Genomic DNA, 23,708 nt, shown 5'->3' on the forward strand with positions numbered 1-23,708 from the left:
ACAAGCGTACCCCGTTACGCTTATTCTTAGTGGGAGATACAGTCTTTGTGCGTGATTACGAACTCAAGAGCCAAAGTGAAGCCCGGGTATCGTTACACAGGTTTTAGGCCCTCTCACGTACCATGTTTGCCTGCCTCAATGGGGTGTTACATGGAAATGCCACATTGATCAGCTTATGACCGCGTGTGGACCCACCTTCATCTACTGACCACTTTGGTATGGCCCGCCAAATCATTGAATGGTACCAGAAGCTAACGACGATTCAAGTCACTGCACAGAATCCCGGCGCTGTTATGTCTGGGAAAACCTTACATGACATCAGCAACTATCAGGGTCCTCAACCCAGCCGTCAGCACTGCCGCATCTCCTGTTCCTGACAATCATGCAGCTTCCAGTGGTCAACATGGCACAGCCTTCCACTGATTCTGTCACTCAGAGCTCTTCCATTCTGTGGTATAGCGAGCATGCGCTTTATGTGTGACTGCGGTTTGCGTACGTGTTATATTAGTCTAGCGATAACTAGCGTTGAGTGCACTTGTGCAGCAGAGTACGTGTCGTTCACTGTAGCAGAATAGATTCTGGTATAACCGGTCCACTGAGTCGGTATACGCGATATACTTAGCCTAGACTACAGCGGAGTAGTATTACGGCTGGTGAGCTATACAACACATACAGAGCCTTTCTCCAGACAACACCACTGATAGACTTCCAACCACGCGAGGAGAAGACCTCATCTTACAGCGATCCAAGAGAGAAAGAAAACAACCAGATAGACAGTACTAGACTGGACCTGTAGGTAGGTCGCTGGATACAGCTTCTCTTTTAATGTGTTTTTTGGGCTGTTTGGGTATCATACTTGTAGTTACAAGACAATGCGTTGAGCTGTGTTGAATTTTTAAGGGGAGAGATGTGGTAGAGAGGGTGGTAGATGCGCATGCGCAGTCTTAGGCGATACAATAGATCATCGTTACCACAATACTCAATGGAGTGCTGTCTCTGCGCATGTGAAAGTGATCGTGTAGACTTCCGTGCAAGATGCATGGGAGTTGTTTATGGATGCAATCAATGTTATTGCGTTCATCCGTCAGTTGCTACCTGTACAGTACATCAGTCAAAGTATGGAATCCCAAGCTGCACGCGTCATTTCTAAAAAATATAAAAACATTTTGAAAAAATGATGGGTATGTACTTAGTCATGCTCATCTCCTACATCATAATCGTTTTAGCTAAATTAATTGCTTGCGGCGGTTTCAATCTCTAACGCAGCAATTATGTGTGACACTCACAGAACATGGAATTGTGATGTAGGAGATGAGCATGACTAAGTACCTACCCGTCCCTACAGACCCATCATTTTCTCAAAAACTTTTATAGTTTTTTATATACTGATCTGGCATGCTGTCTAACACCAGAGATACCAATGAGCGCATGCGCTAGCCTACATTCCATGATCCAAGGTAGCGCATGCGCGCTGGAGTTGTTGCCCTGTCTCTCTTGTGTGCACTGTAGTAGATTTAGCAGGAATGTCCAGCAGCTTTCAAGGGCCTCATACTCGAATTGTTGTTGCTTTGAGGAAGTTCTTGGTCGGGGTAAGTCCATGTTTTATCTAATATAAGTTACTATCGAAATTGTACCCTCTAGTTCACGGTGATTGACCGAGCGTACTAGCGTGTAGCTCTAGAAGTTTCTCACAGAACCGCAGGGCAGCTGCTCATTTTTATGATGGCATAGTCTCCATCGCAAGCTACTTGGGACTCCGCTACTTTCGCTGCGCGGCGGAGCGCTTCAGAAAGTTGTCATGAGGCATCTAGGAGGATCTGCATATTGTTGACAGAACACATCGTTCTACATACGTCAGAAGAAGCTCAATTATGGTACTAAGATTTGCCAAAATGCGTGGTCTCATCGTTTGCCTAAACAAACTCTCGTTGCTTCAACAATGTTTATTAATCTGTTTGATGTAGTAAAAGTAAGTGATTAAATTTTGATGGTGAAGATTGTTAGGCTTGTCAAGTGTCCAGTCGGTCATTTCTTTCTTGTAATGAAAAGCTTTCTTGAGTATCAGTTGTAGTTCATAGGATAGAAAAGTTATCTCAAAATGGTCCCGTATCTCTTGGGTTGTGTCAATTTGGGGAAGTTGGCCATCTGAGCCTTTAAGTTTCCTACAATTTAGTATAAAGAACAAGTTGGAATGCTTCAAACCTTGTAATTTCATCTGTCAACTGCTTCATTCTGCACTTCAGTATTATCCACGTTCTTATCCCTAGTAGTTGCAAGGGTCTTCAAGAACATGGTTTTGCGGTTTTTCCTAAGAATGTGGTTTGGTGGTCCCAACCCAATAGTGCCCATTGACTACCTTCACCATGTCTTCTTGGAATATATACACTGCACTATGTACAGTACAGTATTTTTGCTAATTGGCCTGCTCTATCAATTCAAAAAGAGGTACTGCAAACAGCAAACACCATACCCGTTGTATCAGCTTGCTGCCTATGATTTCTATGGATTGATTTTATCCTCGTTTGATAGCATTTCATCTTACCCAAAAACATTATGTTAGGATGTTTTAATCTCTCAAATAAACTATCCAAACATGTTTTATGTCCTTGTTTGATATTGCTAAATTGAACAGTGTTAACTATGGTATTATTCAGTGTGTTTTATTCTAGGGTTAGAGCCAGGGTTAGGGTTAGGGTTAGGAAATCAAATAAAAAGTTGCGAAGCAAACATTAATATCCTAATATATTGTATCCTACCTAGATAGTCGCTGCTAAGCTCTATTTCCTTTCACAGTTAAAATATCCTACATAGACTTTCTAATTTCTGTGTGTGTAGTTGACTGAGTATAGTCCCAGAGTTCAAGCAAGCCCCATCCTCTACTTTGACCATCATTTTAAATTTTCACATCTTAGAGCATTTTAATTGTTGTTGATTGGATATTCTTTGTATGGTTATTGCACAACAGCAAATTGCACATGCCTTTACCTCATTATCCTGTAACCTCCATAGATGACAACTGTTGCTTAAGAGAATCAGCTCTTTTTCCATGTCTGATGCTGCAAATGAGTCTGGCATTGACAGTTACTGAGTAAGTTCGTGGGATGCAAAGTATGATGAACTGAAAAGATACGAGGCAACGCCGAGAGGAAAGAAAGCGAGAAAAATGCATGGGGCAGAGAGTTGATAAGTGTGCAGCTTGATGATTAGCTATACCAATTCTTGCTTGAGAGGCGCCACTTTAGTTTAATGCCATGCTAGTTGATGAGGCCAGGCAAGTAGGGAACTTGATAAAGTTGGCTTTAAAGCAAGTAATGGATGGCTAACAAACTAGAGGAGGCATTTTAACTTAGGAATAAAGCGGAAGATGAAGTAATTGGTGCTATCATAGTTTGACTGGGAATGCTTCAATCTATAGTGGGCAATGTTATCACCTACGGTAGAGGTGTCATTTCTTGAGCAGTGTCCTATCCCATACTTTACCCTTGATTCTAACAAACTACTGGAGTGGCCTTACACTTAAACGAGTACAATACTTAAATCCACAAATTTTCGTTTGCAACTATTTTCCGAATATTCTGTGCTTCCTTTTGTCGTAAGGCCATTATTTAAGTTGAAGATGTTGAAGTGCTTACATAACATCTAATATTCTGGCTCACAGTGGATCTACAAGCAGCATTAGTGCCTGGATTCACACACTGAGCAGACTTGAGTGCAGATTTCTCTATCCATGAAAGCAAGTAGTCTTTGCTGTTGTGTTCCTCGAAGCCTTAGTCTTGTTTGAGACTCCTGAGACCTTCACTCAGTGCCTTTGTGGTGCACTTGGTCTACTGACTACTTCACTGACATCACTTGAAATGGACTGATCCTCATCTGATGAATCATGTTTACTTGCAATTTCAAAGTCTTTCTTGCAATGGGTAGTTGACATTTGGATGTAAGTAGTGTTTGATACTACAGGGACAAAGTGGTTAATACGGAACCGAAAGGATTGGCTTCCAGTGCTGCACGAACAAGTGGGCCACATAATGTGCAGCCTTCTCAGTTGAAGTGATTAGTTTAGGTGAAAGCTTTATACCTTGAAAGAAATGACGATATCCTGCTGGGCCTATATCAGGATAAGCCATTTTCACGTTTTCAAGTTTACGCCCATCACAAAAGTCAAGGGCAGTGCCCGAGGCAAGCTGACAGATCATCCAGGCTTCTTGTAATTTGTTGCAGTTTGTTCTAATGCTCGTGTATATGCTTCCTCTATCATACTATCGATAAGCCATTGTGCAACGCATTCTGAAGCATTTCATCAAATGAGCTGTCCAACACTACTGAGCAAACCAATAGTGGGCAGTGAGTCCTTGTTGAGCACAATCATTGGCTTGCGTTGCACACACTTTTGAGTAGTAGGTAGTGTTACCTGCCAGTTATTTCACCGTCTTGAGTCGCAAATACTTGTGGCAGCTACTTCACCTGTGAGAAGCAGACTTGCCACTCTAAATAGACAGTTTCCATGTTCTGCATGCAGACAGGCGAATGATTTGTAGAGTCATCAGAAGGTTAAAGATGAGCAGCAGTACTATCAACCACGAAGGACTCTGCAACAATAGCTGCAATCTTGCCAAACATTATTTTTGAATTTTCAGCCATTGTTCTGAGGCACACTCTTCGAGTTTTTTGGTGGTGACCGCTTGTTGTTTTTGTTTTGTCCAGCTTGTGTTATTGAACAATGAAGTGGCAGATTTTTGCTATGACAAACTGTTGTACAAGTTCCACTTTCCTCACATCCAATGGAGCGAGCCCTCGCAACAAAAGCTACCCACAAAGCTCTAAGACCTTGCACTTTATTGGACTGATGGCTAGTTTAAGTTCAGTAACATCAATCAAAGCACATATAGCCTACGCAGTTGTTTTTAAAGAAACTATAGCAAGCCCTAAATACTCCAATATAGTATGGTTATGAGCGTACCGCTTTGACACTGGAAACTGGTCATTTGGGATGCTCTGGTGTGAATCTCAAAAGATGATACTTTGACCACAGCTTCCATCTCATATGTGTATATGGTTGCTCAGAAAGGAAATGTCATTCTGGAAGGTAGGGTAGCTGTCAGCTAGTTGTCCCTCAGCGACCCTACTGAATGAAATGGTGTATTTGAATAGATCGTACTACGATACGTTTTCGACAAACTACTCTTACATATTATACATAAATAATAATAATACTGCAACCACCAACCAGAAAACAGTCATTCGTTAATTAAAAGTTTAATCAAAACATGTATCTAGACTACTTGTAAAGCTGACTCTCTGCGTAGACAGAAAGTAAGCTACCAGATGAATACTACCAACGCTTTTCTGCCAGACCTACAGCCTCGCAAACACAAGAATGAAGACCTTAGAAGAACGAACACTACTCTAGTAGTGTTCAGAGACTAGTAGTCTTCCATTTCAGTTGCCCAGACATTTCTGGTTGCCTTGGGTGCCCACGACTGGTTTGTTGTATACTGGACACACACGCACACACACACACACACACACACACACACACACACACACACACACACACACACACACACACACACACACCTGCTGTTAATGCCTGTTGAAACGCTGTTGCAGGTAGCCACTCAGTACCAAGGAAGTCATACTTTTGCTATCATTGCTAGATAGGTGGTTTGCATTCTTGTTTATCTCTTGCAGGTGACTGTGCATTGTCTAATCTTGCCTGCTTCTCTCAACACTTTTCTGTCATGTTACATACACGTTTTTCAGATATTTCTTGTAATTGTTAGAATGTACTATTACATATCAGTTGATAACAATTTCCTGAATATACCCAGCTTGTAACAGTATCCCTTGCATGCCTTATACTGACATGTTGTTATATTTGTAGGGTTGTCAATTTACCATTTCAGCTAGAACTGGGTTATAGTGGCATGCCATAAAATGTGAGGGGTAAATAAGGTGCATTCTTTGCATACAAGGATGCAGTTTTTGGGTCTGTGTACACAAGCTCTTGCTAATAGACCAAGACATCTGTTTGTAGTGTCAATTAGTGACACAGAATTGACAATGTATATAAGTATTTCAAAAGGAAAAGTGAATAATTTAATTGGGTGTGGTCAATTTTAGAGGCATCTAAGGCAAAGTTTTCTCAAGCTGATGAATTTTGATCATAGCTCGATATTCTTAAAAGCAACTGAGCAACCTCATAACTAATTTGGAAGTTGCCTAAGAATACTATCTAGCCCAAAACACTGTGAGACAATGATAATGGTTGAAATGTGGAATGTTCTTTGTTCAGCCTCAGTGCAGTAGGCTTTAGTAGACTGGAATTGAGAAATCTGATGGTTTCAGTATGACCTGTCAGATAGCGATCTCAACAATGTGTTGAATTATGGTCGTTGTCATCACACCGATTTATGTATCCTTGAAAAAGTACTGGAAGTATCATATAGCCTGTTCACACAACCACTTGTAACCGGGCCAACACAGGTCAGCACAGGTCGGCTCACTTTTGAAAGGTGTGAACACAGGACGAGCCAAGCTGAGCAGATCTGCACTGGAATGGCCCGCCTCAAACTGCCGTGCCAGCACGGTTTGGCTCGGCTTGGCTCACATTCACCGTGTGAAAGGCAACCAACTGCTGAACTGTACAGTAGTTGCCAAACTTCTCATGCTGAATAGTGAGCTTTTCTGATGTACAAGTGTACGTAGCTAGCATGCTTAGCAAAGACACATCTAAGTGAGCTGACTCGCTTTTTCTGAATGCTGTGTGGACAAGGGGCTGTCTCGGCTGGCTCTGTGGCACGGGTTGGCTCGGCTCGGCTGGCTCTGTGGCACGGGTTGGCTCGGCTCGGCTGGCTCTGTGGCACGGGTTGGCTCGGCTCGGCTGGCTCTGTGGCACGGGTTGGCTCGGCTCGGCTCAGTACAGCTCAGTTTGGAAAGGAGTTCTTGTGAAAGGCTATTAGTGGTAACACAAATATGTTAATTTGCCAAGTAGGAGAAGAGGGAAATGACGATAACTATCGTATTTCCGCACATTTAGCTGCATGCTGGTATAAGTGGGGATTACCTGCTTGTCGGACTCTGGTAACGATACCGGCATGATAGTGCGAGGGAGCAACTACACAGGCGTGGTAATCCTACTGCATATGTGCTGTAATTCGATTTGTTGACCTAGAGAATGCAGTTTCTCTTGAAGCCCAGTTAGAACAGAGAAAAGCCAAACAGCCAGAAGGTATCGAGAATGGATCTTCACAGTGTGGCAGAAGATCATACACAATCAAAGAAGCTAGCAGTACTACGCAGTACGATGAGCACGGTGGAAACAAAACAAAAGTTGCCAGGGAATGTGGAGTGTCGCGTCATTGCGTACAAGATTAGGTTTGAACAAGCAGAAGAACACACAGGGCTGACAGATAAGGAAGAGAGGAAGACGATGAAGAAGAGGAGGATGAGGACAGAGGAAATCAAACATGATAGGGTTGATTATATACTACATCTAGATGAAAGTATACGACTTAGTGTTTATGCTAGTCAGTCAATATCTAATAACAGATGCAGCTAGATCTATGGGTCCAGTCTATAGGGAGGTTGGTCAAATCACCTCTCTTTCTCCGGCATGCCATACCTCGGGGTATATCGGCACCCTGGTAATCCCCGGCTTAAACTGGCATGCAGCTAAATGCCCAGAAATATGGTAGCATTATTGATATGCATGATTGCCCGATGCCCAGATATCTGGGTTAATGGTACAGTAGTCCTCTGGCGACTAACCATACGACCATATTTATACAGATGCAAATGACTTCTGATCAATAGATGAGAAGTGGTGTCATTACCGACCAATAGACGAACGTGATGTCATCATAAGGCTCCACCTCTGTTTGGTAGCTGTGCTACGAGAATTCGGCCATCGGGCATCCATCCTATACATGATGTTTAGTCGTTTGGTTTACATAAGGGTTTAGCACTTAGAAACAATGCCGAATCTACATTTGCGCATGTTTTCCCACCAACAACCAGTCATCTAGAGAGCAAAGGTGCTGGCAAGATTCAGGCGCCATGCGGTACATGTAGCTGTACTTGACTTGTATTGCTTGTTACACAGTGTTTCTGCATTGTGGTTCTACAGTCTGACAGCTTGAATTTTCGGTGTGCGTGGCTGAGTGGGTGTTGTTGCAAAAATTAATAGCGTTGTCTTCTACAGAAATTTGGCTTTCCACGGGAATTTGCAAAGGGAAACGTGCATTGTCCGTGTCAATGCGTGTGTCGGACGAAGCGACTGACGTGTAAGTATGCAAGTCTGGAGACAAGTTACACGCTTTGCACCTTTGTTTACACACGTCTGCATTGGAAACTTTAGGTGAAACCAGTGGGTTGGGCTAAATACTTTAGTATGCGAAACATTATTATGTGACAAGATGTGATTACTTACACCCGTCGAAGGTTCAGCACTGTAGTGCTTTTCTATTGATTTTTTCTTACTGTTTTGAAATTAGTTTGTGTGAAAAATGTAGATCAAACAGGAAGCAGCACATCAGGAAGATAATATGTAGTTCTCAAGCTATACATCAAAAGTCAACTGAGTCAAGCATCGTGAATGTTGTGCAGAGGAAAGGATACTTTATCATTCGTCTTCCCAGACTAACAGTACAGTAACACTAATAAATACATCACTGATAAATATACCAGTATTGAGAAAGACTTACCATATTCCCCGCTTAGAAGGGCATGCCCTTATAAGCGAGGTTTAGCAGAAAGTGAGACCATGGAATCCTGCAACTATAAGAGCATGCCCTTATAGGCGAGGTAACCTCGATTATCCAGACCGTCAGCAACTTAGGGCTTGTGCAACCTGCAACTTGCAACATGGCATCATCTGCAGGAGTTGGAGTGTCTAATAGTGGAATTTGAAGAACAATCACCGTTAGCCGATTCTGATATGGAAAGAAGACTGCCAGAATGTTCACAGTGAACAGGAAGCATGTTGTCATATAAAGTACGACAAGTACGGTGGTAGCAGAGAAAGAGCATCACAAGCTCGAAAGTGCACCCCGAACTGGGTGAAGAAAAGGGAGGAGTTTGCAAAGTGACAGAGCTAGAAGAAGGCATTTACACAGGCATCATATGATGGAAAAGACAGTGATGAAGACGAGAATGAAGGAGAAACAGTGATTAGATGTAGAGTGGAAATCTGTAGCACGTGAAAAGTTATGCATGGTTCAAGTGGTTGCCACCACAAACAAATAGGAAGCTGATCATTGGGCGCCTGCGTACGAGTTACTGATGGGTAGGGCACTTGAGGTGTATTCGAGACAATCGGATGGGGAGGCAAATGATTATACACAATTTAAGGAAGCTCTGAAACAATATGATCTGACCGAGGCCGGGTATAGACTAAAATTCATCCGGAGTATACCCAAAGCTGGAGAAAGCCAAGAACAGTTTATCTTTCGCTTGAAAGAGTATTTGAGGAAGTGGATGGCCTTTGTATAACGTTGCAAACTGGTCATGTTTTACGTAGAGAGTTTCCTTTTTGGTCTTTTGTCGTTGTAAGACCAGTCATTGTTCAGTTGGATCTTCTGTTGTGGTACATCGTCATCATCGCTAGTGGCAATTAGTAATAGCAGTTTGTCAGTCAAGAAAAATTTTAGTTTCCTTTTTTATTAGTACAGTTAGAAGTTATACAAACAATACGAAAATAAAATGCATACGAAATTTGTGGATTTACAGTAGCTATCAAGCTCGTCCTTGCCATCTTGGAACACAGGGAGTTTCTGTAACTTCGCCATGTTACCTACCTCGGACTTCACAGATGCATACGCCGATGCCAACTTTTCGTTCTCCAATTCTTCAACTATTTCATGTCTTCTCTGCAACTTGTGTTCCACTTCTATCATGCGGTGTTCCTCTGCTGTATCTTTCTAACCCTAGCCATTTCAGCTCTCGATCCCTTTCTCTCTCTCTTCACGCTTGATCACCTGCTGTTCACGAACAAATTCTTGTAACTCCTTTCCCTCTAAAGCCATCTTGGTCCCTGACTCGATTAATTGATCCATCTTCTCCGCTTTAGTCGCACTGCTTCCGTACACACCAGTTATGTTCCCGCCTGAGCCCCAGAATGTCGCGTTATAGTACGTAAGAAGGTAACTTGGACGATGAACAGCGGTTGTTGCTGAGACTTCACGGACATGGACGTTAGTTACAATTGTATACTTAGGATTAACTCAAGATGACACGAAGTGCTTTGCTACACAATATGTACAATACGAATATGTACCACTAGTTGCACAGTCCTCACTAGAGTTCTCACGGCTTCCTGTGACTTTTCCGTCGTCAGCTGTCTCCCCAATTCGTCAAGTGCTGGACTCTAGTGAAACGCTGGTATTTCAGTCAACCCATCTGTCACATGGCTCTGTCATTCAATTCCCCCAATCACAACTCACCACGTGAGACTAGCCCCTCCCATGACTCAAGTGATTTGTTATAGTGATTTTATTAGAAAATAGGTATTCAATTAGTGGGAGGAAGGTTTAGTGGTTCTCAGATTTTACAGTCAGTCTGAGCTAGGATTAGCAACATTGAAGTTTTGGTTCGTATTACGAGTTTGGAATTTGTCTTTTCAGTATGAGAATGTGCTCAGAACTAGGGGGAGTAGTTAAGAGTTTATATATTTGGCATGGCTGAGAAGTACCATGTTACTGGAACTGGCTTGAGCTTGCATTGCATTGCTTTGGATTATTTGTAATATAGCTGGTCTCAGTAGTAGTAGTACAAGCAATCTGTTAACAAACTATGAGTTAGCTGCCTCATGACATGGAGTGACATTGAGCAATGAGTCATGCTACTCACAGAAATATGGTAATTCCCTTTTGAGTATCACCGATGATTGCTTCTATTTATTCATCTTTGATTTCTTGTTACAGTTCATCTAACTTAGTTCAAGTACTTCTATGCAAATGTTCCAGTTGAACAATTTTTTAGATAATGAAATTATATTGCTTGGTTTGTGTTTGTAGAGAGACCTCGTACTTGCACACCGTACTACTAATGAGGCAGCTACAAGGTAACTATAACATTCCATTATTTTTAATTAGTGATATGTCTGTTTTCAGTGGCTTGTCTATTGTACATGTCTTGTCTAGTAACTACAATAGGACAAGTAAGTTGGCAAATTTCATGCTACATAGTCTCGTTTTGGTAAAGTTAGTGCTCACATTATTTCTGTAACTAAATACTTGTTGGCTCTGATTGAAGTCAATTTAGAGCCTCACTCCCTTGACTTTCATGTGAGGCTTTAATAATTTGTGCTTACTGCCAACTTTGCTGGATTCTCTCATCATTAGGTGTATGTGAGTCACTGCCAACTTCCCTCGGAGAGTTAGGAAGTGGGCGTTTTTATGCTGTGTTTTCATGTGCTTAGTTCTTCCTTATTATTTGCTCTCCACCAAATTTGATCATCCGTTTCTACACTCCACACTAACGAACAAAAGCAGGCTGTTGATGTTATCAGAAAAATTCATCTGCCCGTATATCTATGATCTCATGTAGCCAGACCCTTTCCTGCTTTCATACTTCCAGAAAGGAAGTATGAGGGCAGGGAAGGGTCTGGCTGTTCGAGAGTAGTAGGGATCCACCACTCCATTAACTCTCGAATCAGTAAAAGTTTGGTAATGGAGAGTAAATGTATCACCCAGATGGTCTTATGGATGTGATCACTTAATTCTTCCTCTTTCCAAATGCTCCTCTGACTGAGACATCATTCTCCAGGTGAGCTGAAAATAACTTAGCTGTTGCTATAGCACGTGACAGGATGATGAGGTAGCTTTCAAAATGGTATGATCAAGATATCAGGTTGATTTGATCACCTGCTGGGACTTTTTGTTGTCATCAGAGATCGTATAATTTCAGAAAATATGGCAACCAATAATTACCATATTTTCTGAAATTTAATGAATCAAAATACACGTGTAACAAAGTTTTTACAACTTACAACCTGTTCGTTAATTGTCATAAAATACAATATAACCAGTTATTTCTGTGATCATGATATTTCTGCGATCATGATATTTCTGAAAATTCTGCGAAGAAATCACGGAGCACACAAATAAAATTCGCAGGTATTTAGTCCTATCCTCGAAGTCCCAGGAAGTCACTGTTTCAACACATGTACATGTGTGACACTGTGTGCCAGTAACTGTCTTCCTGGTTGGAATGCAGATTTAATTTGCAGTTATTTAAGACCACAGAAATAACTGGTTATACATGTACCTTAACAAACAACATCATCATCACTTGAAGGCGCTAATGAGTTATTTACCTTAGATAAGGCAGTTGTTAGGGACAGCAAGAAAATGTTAGAGATTAGTGCAAGGCAACACAACATTAGACAGGCATGTAATGCCTTGTGGAAAATAGCGATCAGACATCAGACAATGTCCCACCAAATGTGTTGTTTGTCCGACCAAATACTACACCAGTGTTGGCTGTGTTCTGACAAACATCCACTCCTACGCATTAAAGATAGTGCATGTAAAGTTTGTCGCTCAGCACTTGATGGATTTTCCAATATGGTGTTAATTTCATGAGCATAGGTGCGCCCTAGCCTGATTTATCCGAAAAACCTCAGCTACATGCTGTAGCTGTCCAGTAAGTCACCTTGTTCACTCTCACTTTAGGTCCGGGAGTTTATATTTCACCTGTGTTTTTTGTTTAGAAACAACTGAGTAGGTGCTGCTATTCCAAAGAGCTTCGTTTGCAACACAACACTAGCCTCGTCCCCGGACTGTCTCGTGCTAGTCTTGTCCGGTGCCCGTTTCTGGACAACTCTTTCAGACTGTCGCTTGGTTATTTGCGCGACGGATATAGCTATATGGAGTCGCAGAGAATCACGACGTGGAGGCAACTGATTGATACAGCTGTTGTTTGCGCAGAACATTTGATATCGAACGCTGTTACTAAACGTCGCGCAACCTATAGGCTTTCATTACAAAGCACAAACTTGTCCCATACGGCAAAAAGGTTTTCATTAATTTTCATATATTTCCCTAACATAATGAACATTCAATTGGCATATAGCCGAAGTATGCACGTGGGTCTTCCTGTAAATCTGCGCATTTTGCAAATGAACTGGTGGAATCACATCCAGTAAATGCATACAAAGTGACGAGAGCTTGGGAAACTGGGCATACAGTGCGAGACATTGCTGACAAATCGATAAAACGAACTCGCTGTTTTAATCCGAATCGGGACACTAGTGGCATGCAATGTGCATGTTTGCGGCATGTCTAGCATGAAGAGGCAATAGAGTGTCCGCTTCTTCTTGTGTAAGACTCCAATTCACAAACGTTAACCGACTACTACATACCTCCTGCATTGAGTTCCATGCAATTGCCACGTAAAGCTGCATGGCATTTTGAAAAGCTTGATGCAAACTTGAGACCTAACACTAAGTGTATCCGTACTATTTTGGAGATACTTCTAGTTCCATTACTATATACATCTGACGCTACACCTGTACTCTTCCAGTCTGTCTAGTTACATAAATGACCTCATATTTAGATGTTGAGTGCATGCGTTTTCAATCGCAAATTTACTATTAATATTTATACATCCAGTCCGTAAACGCTTCCATTACATCATTTTTAATAACCTATAGCTATTTGCATCTGACATTCCCACATACTTCTACTAAAAGTATACTCTCTAGACCTTTTTCATTAGGTCAGTGTTGTGGAACGTACGTATACCGGATTAGTGATTTCCTATATCAGGATGACGTCTCATCACGTTCCTAATCGAACTTACTAATTATATATTACATATTGTTACATGAACAACTATATAACGAAATGAAAACGGAAAAGAATCGCTACTACCACGCAACATGGCCTCGGAGTAAGGATCCTTACATTTTGGAACTTACCGGTTTAGTCATTTCCTACATCATGATGATGTCACTTCACATTTCTAATGGAACTTACGACATGTATATAGTAGATATTACATTTTGTTACACGGACAACTGTCTATCATGCGATGAACACTGAAAAGAATCGTTACTACCGTGCAACGGCCTTGTAGTATGGATTCTAAGTGTGCAATTGAACAGCCTTTAAATCTCTAACTTGGGACAAAAATTTAAAGGCCAACATTCGTATTTCTCTTCAATATGAGTCTACCAACATTTTAAAAGCAAAGAATTAAAGTTGGACGAGGGGTGCAACGATGGTCACGTTTTAGAGGGTTTTTCAAGTGTTGATCATAGACTATATAGGTCAACCGTTGTCATATGATAACAGAATCCGTGCACCTTTCGGCCATTCCACTTTCCGATTATCATAGTATTGGGTTCGCGCAAAATTGCAACATTGAACACCCAATGTTACACCTATTCATATCTCGTTTCCACTTCTTCATAGTTGCACATTACTCATTCATATTTCAATGTTTCAAAAATGAACTCTGGCCACGTATCTATATTTCATTACGTCAAAATTAAAAGTCAACCGTTTCTTGCCTCAAACAACCAATCAATAGACTCACACGTTTTTCTACTGGCAGCTACTACCGTTTCCCGTATCAGTTTCTGAGAATTCTGCGATGTGACATGCGCCCATGCTGAAATCAAGTCGCGATCACCGGGACCCATACTAGGTGTCTTGCTCATTACACATAGCTACACTCGTTACTTGCATGCTGGTGCATGTTGGTGCTACAAATAATTTCATTACATGAGACTTTTGGCTCTCGCTACCTTGCAGCTCAATCCGTTGGATTAGAAAAGTTCTGCTCAAATCTATCCTAGGAGGAAACTTTGCACTACCATGCGCGTAGACCCAGATACGTCACACCTAGCCATGCATGTATTCATGCAAGCTAGACAACAGTGCAGAGTCTAAGTGAGACAGACTGAGCTGCACAGTAGTAGCGACAGCCCTTTAAAGATCCTCGTAGTCAATGCATGAGCAAGATGCCTTGTATGGAGTTTCGGTGATCGCAGCTTGATTTGAGTATGCGCACACGTTGCATCGCAGAAATGCTTAGGAACTGAGACTGGAACGGTAGGAGCTGCCAGTAGAAAAACACACGAGTCTATTGATTGGCAAGAAACAGGTGACTTTTGATTTTGATGTATTGAAATATGGCTATGTGGCCAGCGGGTTCATTTTGTAAACATAAGTGGAAACCAGGTATGAGTCAGTGGAAACGATGTATGAATAAGTGCAACATCTGGTGTTTAAAATAATGCGCACTCACCCAATGATGCTATGATAATTGAAAAATAGAATTGCTGAAAGGTGCACGGATTTAACAGCTTATCAAAAACTATATGCGAAATGGCTGCAGTGGAGACTTATGGATACATGTCACACCATACATAAATGAATGTCCTACCTGGGCTCAGTTTGTCCGAGCCAAAATAATTCCTTATTTTCCACACTGTAATGCTAATCTCTAAGTTCATCATCTGTCTCTTCTTCTTTGCCATCTTCTGCCATGCTGTTTCACCCATCCTGACAGTCTACTTGGTGCTATCTACTTTCAGAATAGACTGTGTCGTTGGCTTCAGTGGCTGCTCTATGTGAGAGTTGATGAAAGATCCCAGCGTTGTTGCTTTGATCTAATACAGTTACAACTGTACATCTAGGCTAACATTTACCATGTTGTAGGCAAAAATCATACAGGCAGTGCCTATATGGCAAGTAACATGTTCAGAGCTGATCCTTATAATTACAATCTGGAGGACATTCATTTTGATCTTCCTTTTCTTGTGAATACCACAATCCAGCTAAGCAAATCATTTTCAATATGTCATTGATTCTTGTGTGGAATCTCAGACAGTGATTTTGCCAGTTTCTGAGACAAGTCTGTCTCAGTACATAATCGTCTGTTTTGCATATTCATCTATTGTTGCAACACCAAACCCTGTCTTCAGTCTAGCCCGTCTTTGTTGGAATCTATTATTTGTATGTATATAATGGTCTTTTGTCCCCTGTAGTTTAGATCATGAGCTGTGTGTCTATTTTCAACAGGTACTTGCAGTATCATGATCACAGTGCCTCTTGAATTGTTTGTAAGTACGCAAATTGCAAGTCTGCAATCGTAGCCAGAGCAATGTCACTGTCACATTAAGACTTGGTAACATTTTCTTCCTCAGATTATCATTCTAGCTGCTGTGACTTCTCTAGTAACCGTATACATAATTATTTCGAAAATTTCACTGTAGTAAACCTATTAGGATCAGTGTTGGTCCCATAACAGCTCACAAGCAATCTTATTGGTCAGGAAACGTGTGACTAATTTGTATGAGCATTGCTTTGCTAAGGAAATGCACTGAGATGTTTCGGATTAATTAACAGTCCGTCCTAATTAATCTGATAATAGAAATTCAAACTCTCATAACACTGTTTTGTACAACTACCTTTAATTAATGAAATATCTCCAAAGAAAGGAGCTGGCCAGTAGCATGACATTATATGAGGTTCAAACGAATGTTTGAATATTTGAATATTCAAATATTTCTTGGCCTTTGAAATATGACATCCAATATCTTCAGTGCTTTTCATAGATTTTCGCATGTGTCGAAGTTAAGTGTCAACGATGGCGTCTTTCCAAGGTGTGTTTGGTGACAGGCATGCCATTGACAGCAAACATGCTGTCTGGTTATGTACAGAATGTTGCAGCTGAGTGTTCTAAGCCCACTGTCCACGACAATCAATAGCAGGCTTCTGGTGAGCAGATGATTTCCAGGAAGCTAGACTCGCCAGGAAGATCAGATGCATGGGGCTTCTTTAGGAAATAAGTAAACAGCAAAAAGTGGAGTGCATGTTGTGTAATAGGACATTGGCATTTCATCGTGGCACCACCAGTAGTCACCTTTCTGGTCCGCATTCTTTGCAGACGCTACCCATACATGATACGCATGAATAAGCCACATCAAAACAATCAAGTACAACGTCTGTGTAGCTGATTTCTCAGTAGATTGGCATTTTTTATTTAAATCACAGTGCAACTTTACATATTGTTCAATCAACACACTGACCTCTGCACAGTAGTGGCGTAAGTGACGTCAATGATGTCACCAAATATTTGAATACTGTATTCGAATACTTTTGGACAAATACCCATATGTTTAAAATGTCTCAACCCTACATTATGTAATATCTAGAACATGAAAAATACCTTATTCGTATGTAGAAGTTAGAATATCAATTAATAGTTGGTCTGGAATTTCAGGTCCCCACCACTCCCACAATTACCTCAAGGACCTGCTCACTGTCTACACAGCAACCACTACTTTACACGAGATCTTCGTCGTGATGCTTTTCCTCCATTGAATATAATGGAATCATCAAAGCAGCTGGCTACTGATGGCACAACAGAGTCAGTTTCTTAGCATCATTAATTTGCTGAATAGTGTACACTGACATGATGTTTCTATTGCAGGTGGGAAAACATGAAACCTGTTCTGACTGCAGCAGTGCCTGGAAAACGTTATCACTGGACTCATAGCCAGTAGTCACAACGATTGACAGTACCCTTGAATTAAACTCTATTGCTATTATTGCTGCATCTATAACAATAACAAATCAGCTGCGAACAAGAGTTAAAAATTCTTCTCTAGTGCGAGGGTCTTCTCTGAATACTCCCACCATAGAACTTGTCACTGTCTTGCTGTTTACTTTCTCCACTCCTCTCATTACCATACACATGTGCCTTAATTAAACAGTCTATAATCACTAATACATCAATGAAGCACTCAAAAAAGTAAATACTAACACAGCTTCTACAATAACTGCAACACCAGCCGGGTCAATTGCTGTCGTTAAAGCCTCTCCAATTTGTCTGGTTAGTCGTTCTTGAACTAGCAAAAAATGTAACATACCGTATTTCTCCAAAACTTTCAACCTATATAATTCCCATATTGTCCATGTACTCTAAAAATATAATTTCCCTCTCCCAAATAACTCATTGTCTAAGTACTTTCACAGCATAAGATTACTGGGTGTTGTCTGTCTTCAGAAAGAGAGCGCATGCCAAGAAGCTTTGCAACATTAATTAAGAAGGCAGTCAAAGCTCAAATACCGATTCAAGAGCACAACAAAAATGATGAGCATCATGTTACTGTAAATCCAGAAACTTTAGTACTCATAAATTTTAGTACTCCTGCCCATGAATTAGTTCGTACACATATTATTCTAGTACAGGACATCGGCACTGTAGGCAAATTCAAGTGCATCTACCTATAAATTTTAGTATTCATGTTATTTTAGTACAACCAGGTATCTGTATGAAAATAACTAAAATTTCATGAGTACAAAAATTTCTGGACTTACAGTATTAGCTTTTCATGAAACTATAAATAATAATTCCCTTTTCTCAAATAATTCTGTCTCTAATAATTTTAGTCCCCTAATAGTCATTTGAAGAAATACGGTATATAGCTTCTGCACAGGACTTGTGATACGAGGGTATTCGAAATCCTTTCTAACTGTTGTTTCCAACTGCTGTTGGATCAATCAACCTGTTCCTGTACAAACAGGAAGTTGATTAGATATAATCATTGTCTCATTCCTACCCTGAAGTCTTCTGCTGTACATCTCCACAATCCTGAAACACAGAAAGATGTACGTTAATTAATCTATGACAGCAGTTGGGTACTATCCAAGTAAGAACTTACAATGTAACGAAAATTTGGCACTGCCCTTGCATGCATCATAAAGTTACAAGTTAGTGCTCAGGGCTGTAGCACCCAGCTCGGCATGGCGAGACCGGTTTTGAAAAAGTTGACTTTTGCAAGAGGCACAATGCAATCAACTTTCGGTCTGAGGTGTATAGATGATTAAATGAGTAATATATGATATTGATTATTAAAGTTATGTTGAAGCTCACATCTAAGATAAATGGTTTCATTGAATATTTAGTAGAGTGCGCTATAGTTTTGGACTTTCGCTACACATCCGGGAATCAGAATCTAACCCTATCCAGGAACCTTCGCTGACAATCTTTTGAATGCTATTATAAGGAAACAAAAACTACAATTTCGTGCTTCATTACTTCAGTCTGGAAATCCTGTAGTTGGCTATTTAGCATCTTTGAACAGATCACCTAGATCATCTTTCTTCAATGTTTGCAGGAGTTATAAGTTACTATACTCATTGAGACTTGTCAAGGCATTCTATTAACAGAGCTGTCCGAAATCATTTTGCAACGTCTGTTTCCTCATCCAGAATTGATGCTGCTCGCATAGCTTTTGATTGGTTAAAGAAGCAATTACACTTTAGTAGAAGTGTTCTTACATAATTGTATTCAATTGGCTGACGTTGATAATCTGTACTTCTTGTTATTGTCTGTTGTTGCTTTATTTTGTTTTGTATGTCTATGCTTATTGTCATCTGTAGCTGTATGTAGTGCACCAGATTTCTTAGACTTGAACTTACACACCACAGAGCACGTGGACTCTAGTCTGGACAGAATGCTACTAAAATGATTTCGGCAATAGCCTTCTAAGACAATCAGCGTCTTAGAGCCAGAATGTTGGCTCTAAATTCTGATTGGCTTAGCAGTAATTGTTTATGCTAAGTGCACTAACACTGATTATGCGTGCGTGAAATCCTCCTGGCAGCTAAGTGGATGCCAGAGCCGTGAATGGAGACTGTGGCACACGCACACATCTTAGTTTCAGCCCCAGTTCTTCAATCTTTTTCAAGCTTGCGGTGTCAGGACGTGCACAGCAGCACCGCTAGACCATCACCTTTGACAACTGGTCGAGTGGTAGTCTCGTAGGTCGAGCGGTTAGACTAGCTAGTGTTCTGCCGCAGAATCAAAGAGTCGTCGTTTCATGCTGTCCAACAAGGCAGATGTCTCTTCTTCGTTCATGAGATCTCATGGCATTTACAAATGATATGTTTGCATAATGCAAAAGCACGGTATCTTTTCCATCTCATTATTAAACTCGATAAAATGACCCTAGGCTGTTGGACCATTTAGCATCGCTTTTGATAAGTACTTCCGAGATCATTTTAGAGGTCACACACTCTGTGGTCTGAAAGTTCGAGGATATAGATTTCTGTGTGCAATTGTCACAAGTAACTGTGTTCTTAGCACACGCTCAGCCGGTCTTACTGTTAACCCAAGTCGATCTATTTCAAGAATGACTGGCTAGTCCTAATTGCCAGTCAATGACTGAACTAACACAATACAAGTTCCCTGATGTATATATACTGCATCCTTCTCCCCCTCCGACTATGTGACTGATATTAACAATTAAGAGGTATGCAGTACAATGCAATAATCTGACCTACTAAAAATTCAATCTGTCTGGTGCAGTTGGTTCCACGTGTGTCTCTAAGTCTTCTGGTTCTGTGCTAATCTCCCGCGGTAGTACCATTGCGTCCTGTTCTATTTGTTTGTCAACCCCATCTTCTTGTTGTTCTGGTAAGTTTGGTGTGACATCCCACTCTTTGAGTTCTCCCGGCGATACCGGTACCACAGGGTTTGTCCAACGGATGTATTGGTTCCACTAGTAGGTCTTCTGGTTCACCTTTCATGTCTTTCTGATTGTAAGGTTTTCCGAATCTGATCCAAGTGTTGTTTGACTACCCTCCCATCCTCCAATTTGATACTGTATGATAGGGGGTCTGTTTTGGACTGAACTACACCAGCTGCTCAAGGACGACCTCTGTTGTAATTGTGCACATAGACTCTCACCCCGTTGTAAAGATCTATCATACTATTCCGGTTACCCTTGTAGAAATGTTTCTGCTGCCATTGTTTATTGTGTACCGTTTGCTCCAAGTTGGGGTGTAACAAATCTAAATGTGACCGTAACTTGCGACCCATTAATAATTCCACAGGTGATATTCCTGTCGTGGAATGCAGTGTAATCCAGTTGCTGAACAATACTTGTGTCAAGCGATATGTCAAGGTTCCTTGTTTTGCTAGGGACAGTCCTTTCTTCAATACTTGTAGAGTCATCACACATATCTCGGGGTACCTAGACCTACTATTGAAGAAATGAATGATGAGGAATACCAGTCTAATAGGGACACTTCCTATGCATTGGAAAGAAAATGGACACAAGACCAGAAAAGACTTTTGGCATCAGTGGCATAAGGAGTATTTGCTCAGTTTAAGGGAAACATTGTCATTGAGACACAAATGGGTTAGGTCTGCAATTGACTCAGTGACTCAAGAAGGTGATATAGTTCTTATTAATTAAAGAACAGGACACTCCGCAGGTACTTGGATCATGGGAAGAATTAAAGAGACTGTTGTGGGAGGAGATGGTAATGCTCGTTCAGCTAAAGTACGCCTTCCATCTCACAAGATCATCACTCAACCTATCAACCTTCTATATAGACTCGACCCAGTCTCCCTCCGCCCTCGTCATTCCCCGGATTGTCAATCCTCGCTGCAGAGAGACTGGTTTAGAGTGCCCACTGACGTCACTAAATGCTACCATTAGTGTGCACTGTGTGCCAGCTGCCTTGGGCACATTTCCACATGCCCTGTAACAACCCTTGCTGTGGTTGCAAAAGGTGTGGCAGCAAACACTTCACAAATCGCCGGGAGAGCATTCTTATCGCTTTCTACGCCTAGATTCGCATTGATCTATGAGTTAGCGTGGCTTTTGAATGGGAGTTTTATCTTTTGTCAGACGATCTGGGCGTCTTAAGTGTCGATTGCGCTATGATTTTGGCTCCAAGAGCTTTGGAATGCAATGCAAATGGGTCTAGACAAAAAATGGCTGAGACGCAGTTCATGTGTTAAAGTGTAATGCATGCTTGTCTTTGTACAACGTACGGGATTGTTGGCTGCTTGGTTTACATCTAGCATAAATTATCGGCTCCCGGGAGCCGTTTATTGGAACAATATACGTCTGATAAATTCCTGCATCTGATACAGATAGGTAACGAGGTGCAATAATGGCGAGCACTTAGTGCATTTAGTGATGTCGGTGGGCAGTCTGAAACCAGTCTCTCTGCAGCAAGGATTGAATATCCGGGGAATGACGAGGGCGGAGAGAGACTGGGTCAAGTCTACGTTCTATATCCATTGGAACTAACTGTGAAACATGACCATACTACCAAAGGCAGGCCCGGAGTGTCATGACTTTTGTGCCACAAGTAAAGAACTGTTAATTAATGTAGCAGAAGTCAAAACTGTTCTACTAAATTTAGCTTGCACATGCACACTACAGATTGACAGTTTTGACAACATGTGATTTACATGCAGATGCACACCACATATTTTTAAATGATTTAATAGATTCTCCTTTTGTTTGTGTTGACTACTGTTAATACACAGAGCCGTGTATATATATATGATTGCCAAGCGTAGTGAGGCTTCTAATCCGGGTTGCACAACAGAAATGGGCGTGGTCCTATATGGGTCTCCGTCGAGCTTTTGGTGTGTGTGTGTGTGTGTGTGTGTGTGTGTGTGTGTGCGTGTGTGTGTGTGTACACAAATCTCAAATTTCTCCTCCCCACGACCATGTTTCATGATAGGACCTACCTTAAAAAATCGTTTCTGTGTCCGACTACATATGAGTCTAAGAACAATTCATGCAAGTGAGCAAACGGCGGAGAAAATGCTTCATGAACTTCCGTTGCCCCATCCTTTTGTATTGTAGCTAGGGATTGTGTGTACTTGACAACCAAGAAACACCTTCAGGAGTTGAATGCCACCTACAGTCAACTATTCACACGTCCCATACTACAATCAATCCTTTACTACACTGTGCTGCATCTAAAACTGTTGATAGTCAATGTTTGCTGATATCAATTTCTATGTCAGTAAATACCATACCACTGTCATTACAACGGAACTGAGTGCATACCTAGACTGTACATTTTAATTGTCTTGATCACGATCGCAAAACGACAACTACCTATACCAGGCCTATATACGTAATCTAAACTACTAGGAAGTTTGCATGTTTCCTTCTATGACAGCTAGGGCTTCAACAAATCAAGCTAGGACTCGGTAGACGGTCTGAGAACTTCCGTACAACTAGTATATATATATAAGATTTGAATTTATTCAGCACATCCGGGACCTCGCAACTAAGATTGCACGTGACGTGTCCACAGACCTATCTGTAATTACACTACAGTATCTTGCCCTTATGAAGGACGGGCCATGTGAGCTCATGTATATATATATATAGCTCTGGTAATATACACACATACTGAACAATGCAATTAACTGCATATGTGTTGAGTATTCAGCATGCATACCTGGCAACCTTGCTAAGACCAAGGACCTTTCTTTTTGGCAAGTATCCAACATGGGCTTTGCCTATGAACGGCACCATGTGATGCTCACAAAGCGAAAAGATGTCGATGTCCTTCACGATCACCATTTCGTCGTGGTCTTCATCAAATATTCCCCCACCAATCACTTCTGCAGGTGTACCACCACAACAACAAACCATGGACAACAGTCAACGTTACAAGTAAAACAGCGGATGCCAACCAGCACTCCCCTGGACAGTACGTTGGTTATACCTATTAGATTTTGTTGATATCCTTTAGTGAAGTATTGTAAAGCCTCGGCTGCACGCGCCGGTGTCTTCCTAATACCTTCTTTTTCTGGGTCAAGTCCGTCAATCATTCCCAGCAGTGATTTGTAGCAGACAGCCATAGAATGCAGACACTCGTTGTCAGACGCTTCGTCCGACATCTCCTGAATTAAGAGTGACGTCCCGT

The 23,708-nt window shown here is 41.3% G+C and overlaps 2 protein-coding genes across 2 annotated transcripts; one reads left to right on the plus strand and one right to left on the minus strand.

Annotated features, from left to right (window-relative positions):
• The first annotated feature begins 1,469 nt into the window (after positions 1–1,469).
• Positions 1,470–17,609, plus strand: LOC134185504 (NADH dehydrogenase [ubiquinone] 1 alpha subcomplex subunit 7-like). The gene is made up of 4 exons (XM_062653306.1): positions 1,470–1,589; positions 11,013–11,059; positions 17,233–17,379; positions 17,443–17,609. The coding sequence occupies exons 1-4, from the start codon at positions 1,524–1,526 to the stop codon at positions 17,513–17,515; spliced, it is 333 nt and encodes a 110-aa protein (XP_062509290.1). The 5' UTR covers positions 1,470–1,523; the 3' UTR covers positions 17,516–17,609.
• LOC134185502 (GTP cyclohydrolase 1-like) lies at positions 17,515–23,697 on the minus strand. Its single transcript, XM_062653305.1, has 5 exons — positions 23,508–23,697; positions 23,238–23,403; positions 18,575–18,606; positions 17,776–17,860; positions 17,515–17,712 (listed from the first exon to the last, which is right to left on the minus strand). Exons 1-5 carry the CDS (start codon positions 23,680–23,682, stop codon positions 17,586–17,588), a joined length of 585 nt encoding a protein of 194 aa, XP_062509289.1. The 5' UTR covers positions 23,683–23,697; the 3' UTR covers positions 17,515–17,585.
• Between the last annotated feature and the right edge of the window lie 11 nt (positions 23,698–23,708).

Source organism: Corticium candelabrum, chromosome 10, assembly GCF_963422355.1.
Source record: "Corticium candelabrum chromosome 10, ooCorCand1.1, whole genome shotgun sequence".
In the NCBI taxonomy this organism is placed as follows: domain Eukaryota; kingdom Metazoa; phylum Porifera; class Homoscleromorpha; order Homosclerophorida; family Plakinidae; genus Corticium; species Corticium candelabrum.

What these genes read in the sequence shown, in the direction of transcription:
- LOC134185504 (XM_062653306.1), top strand. Translation starts at nt 1,524, where the DNA reads ATGTCCAGCAGCTTTCAAGGGCCTCATACTCGAATTGTTGTTGCTTTG. An exon ending in TGAGGAAGTTCTTGGTCGGG is followed by an intron (nt 1,590 to 11,012) that starts GTAAGTCCATGT and finishes TTGTGTTTGTAG; the next exon opens with AGAGACCTCGTACTTGCACA. An exon ending in GCTACTGATGGCACAACAGA is followed by an intron (nt 17,380 to 17,442) that starts GTCAGTTTCTTA and finishes TTTCTATTGCAG; the next exon opens with GTGGGAAAACATGAAACCTG.
- LOC134185502 (XM_062653305.1), bottom strand. Translation starts at nt 23,682, where the DNA reads ATGTCGGACGAAGCGTCTGACAACGAGTGTCTGCATTCTATGGCTGTC. An exon ending in GGTCTTAGCAAGGTTGCCAG is followed by an intron (nt 18,607 to 23,237) that starts GTATGCATGCTG and finishes TCTGTGTTTCAG; the next exon opens with GATTGTGGAGATGTACAGCA. An exon ending in GCAGTTATTGTAGAAGCTGT is followed by an intron (nt 17,713 to 17,775) that starts GTTAGTATTTAC and finishes TGTTTAATTAAG; the next exon opens with GCACATGTGTATGGTAATGA.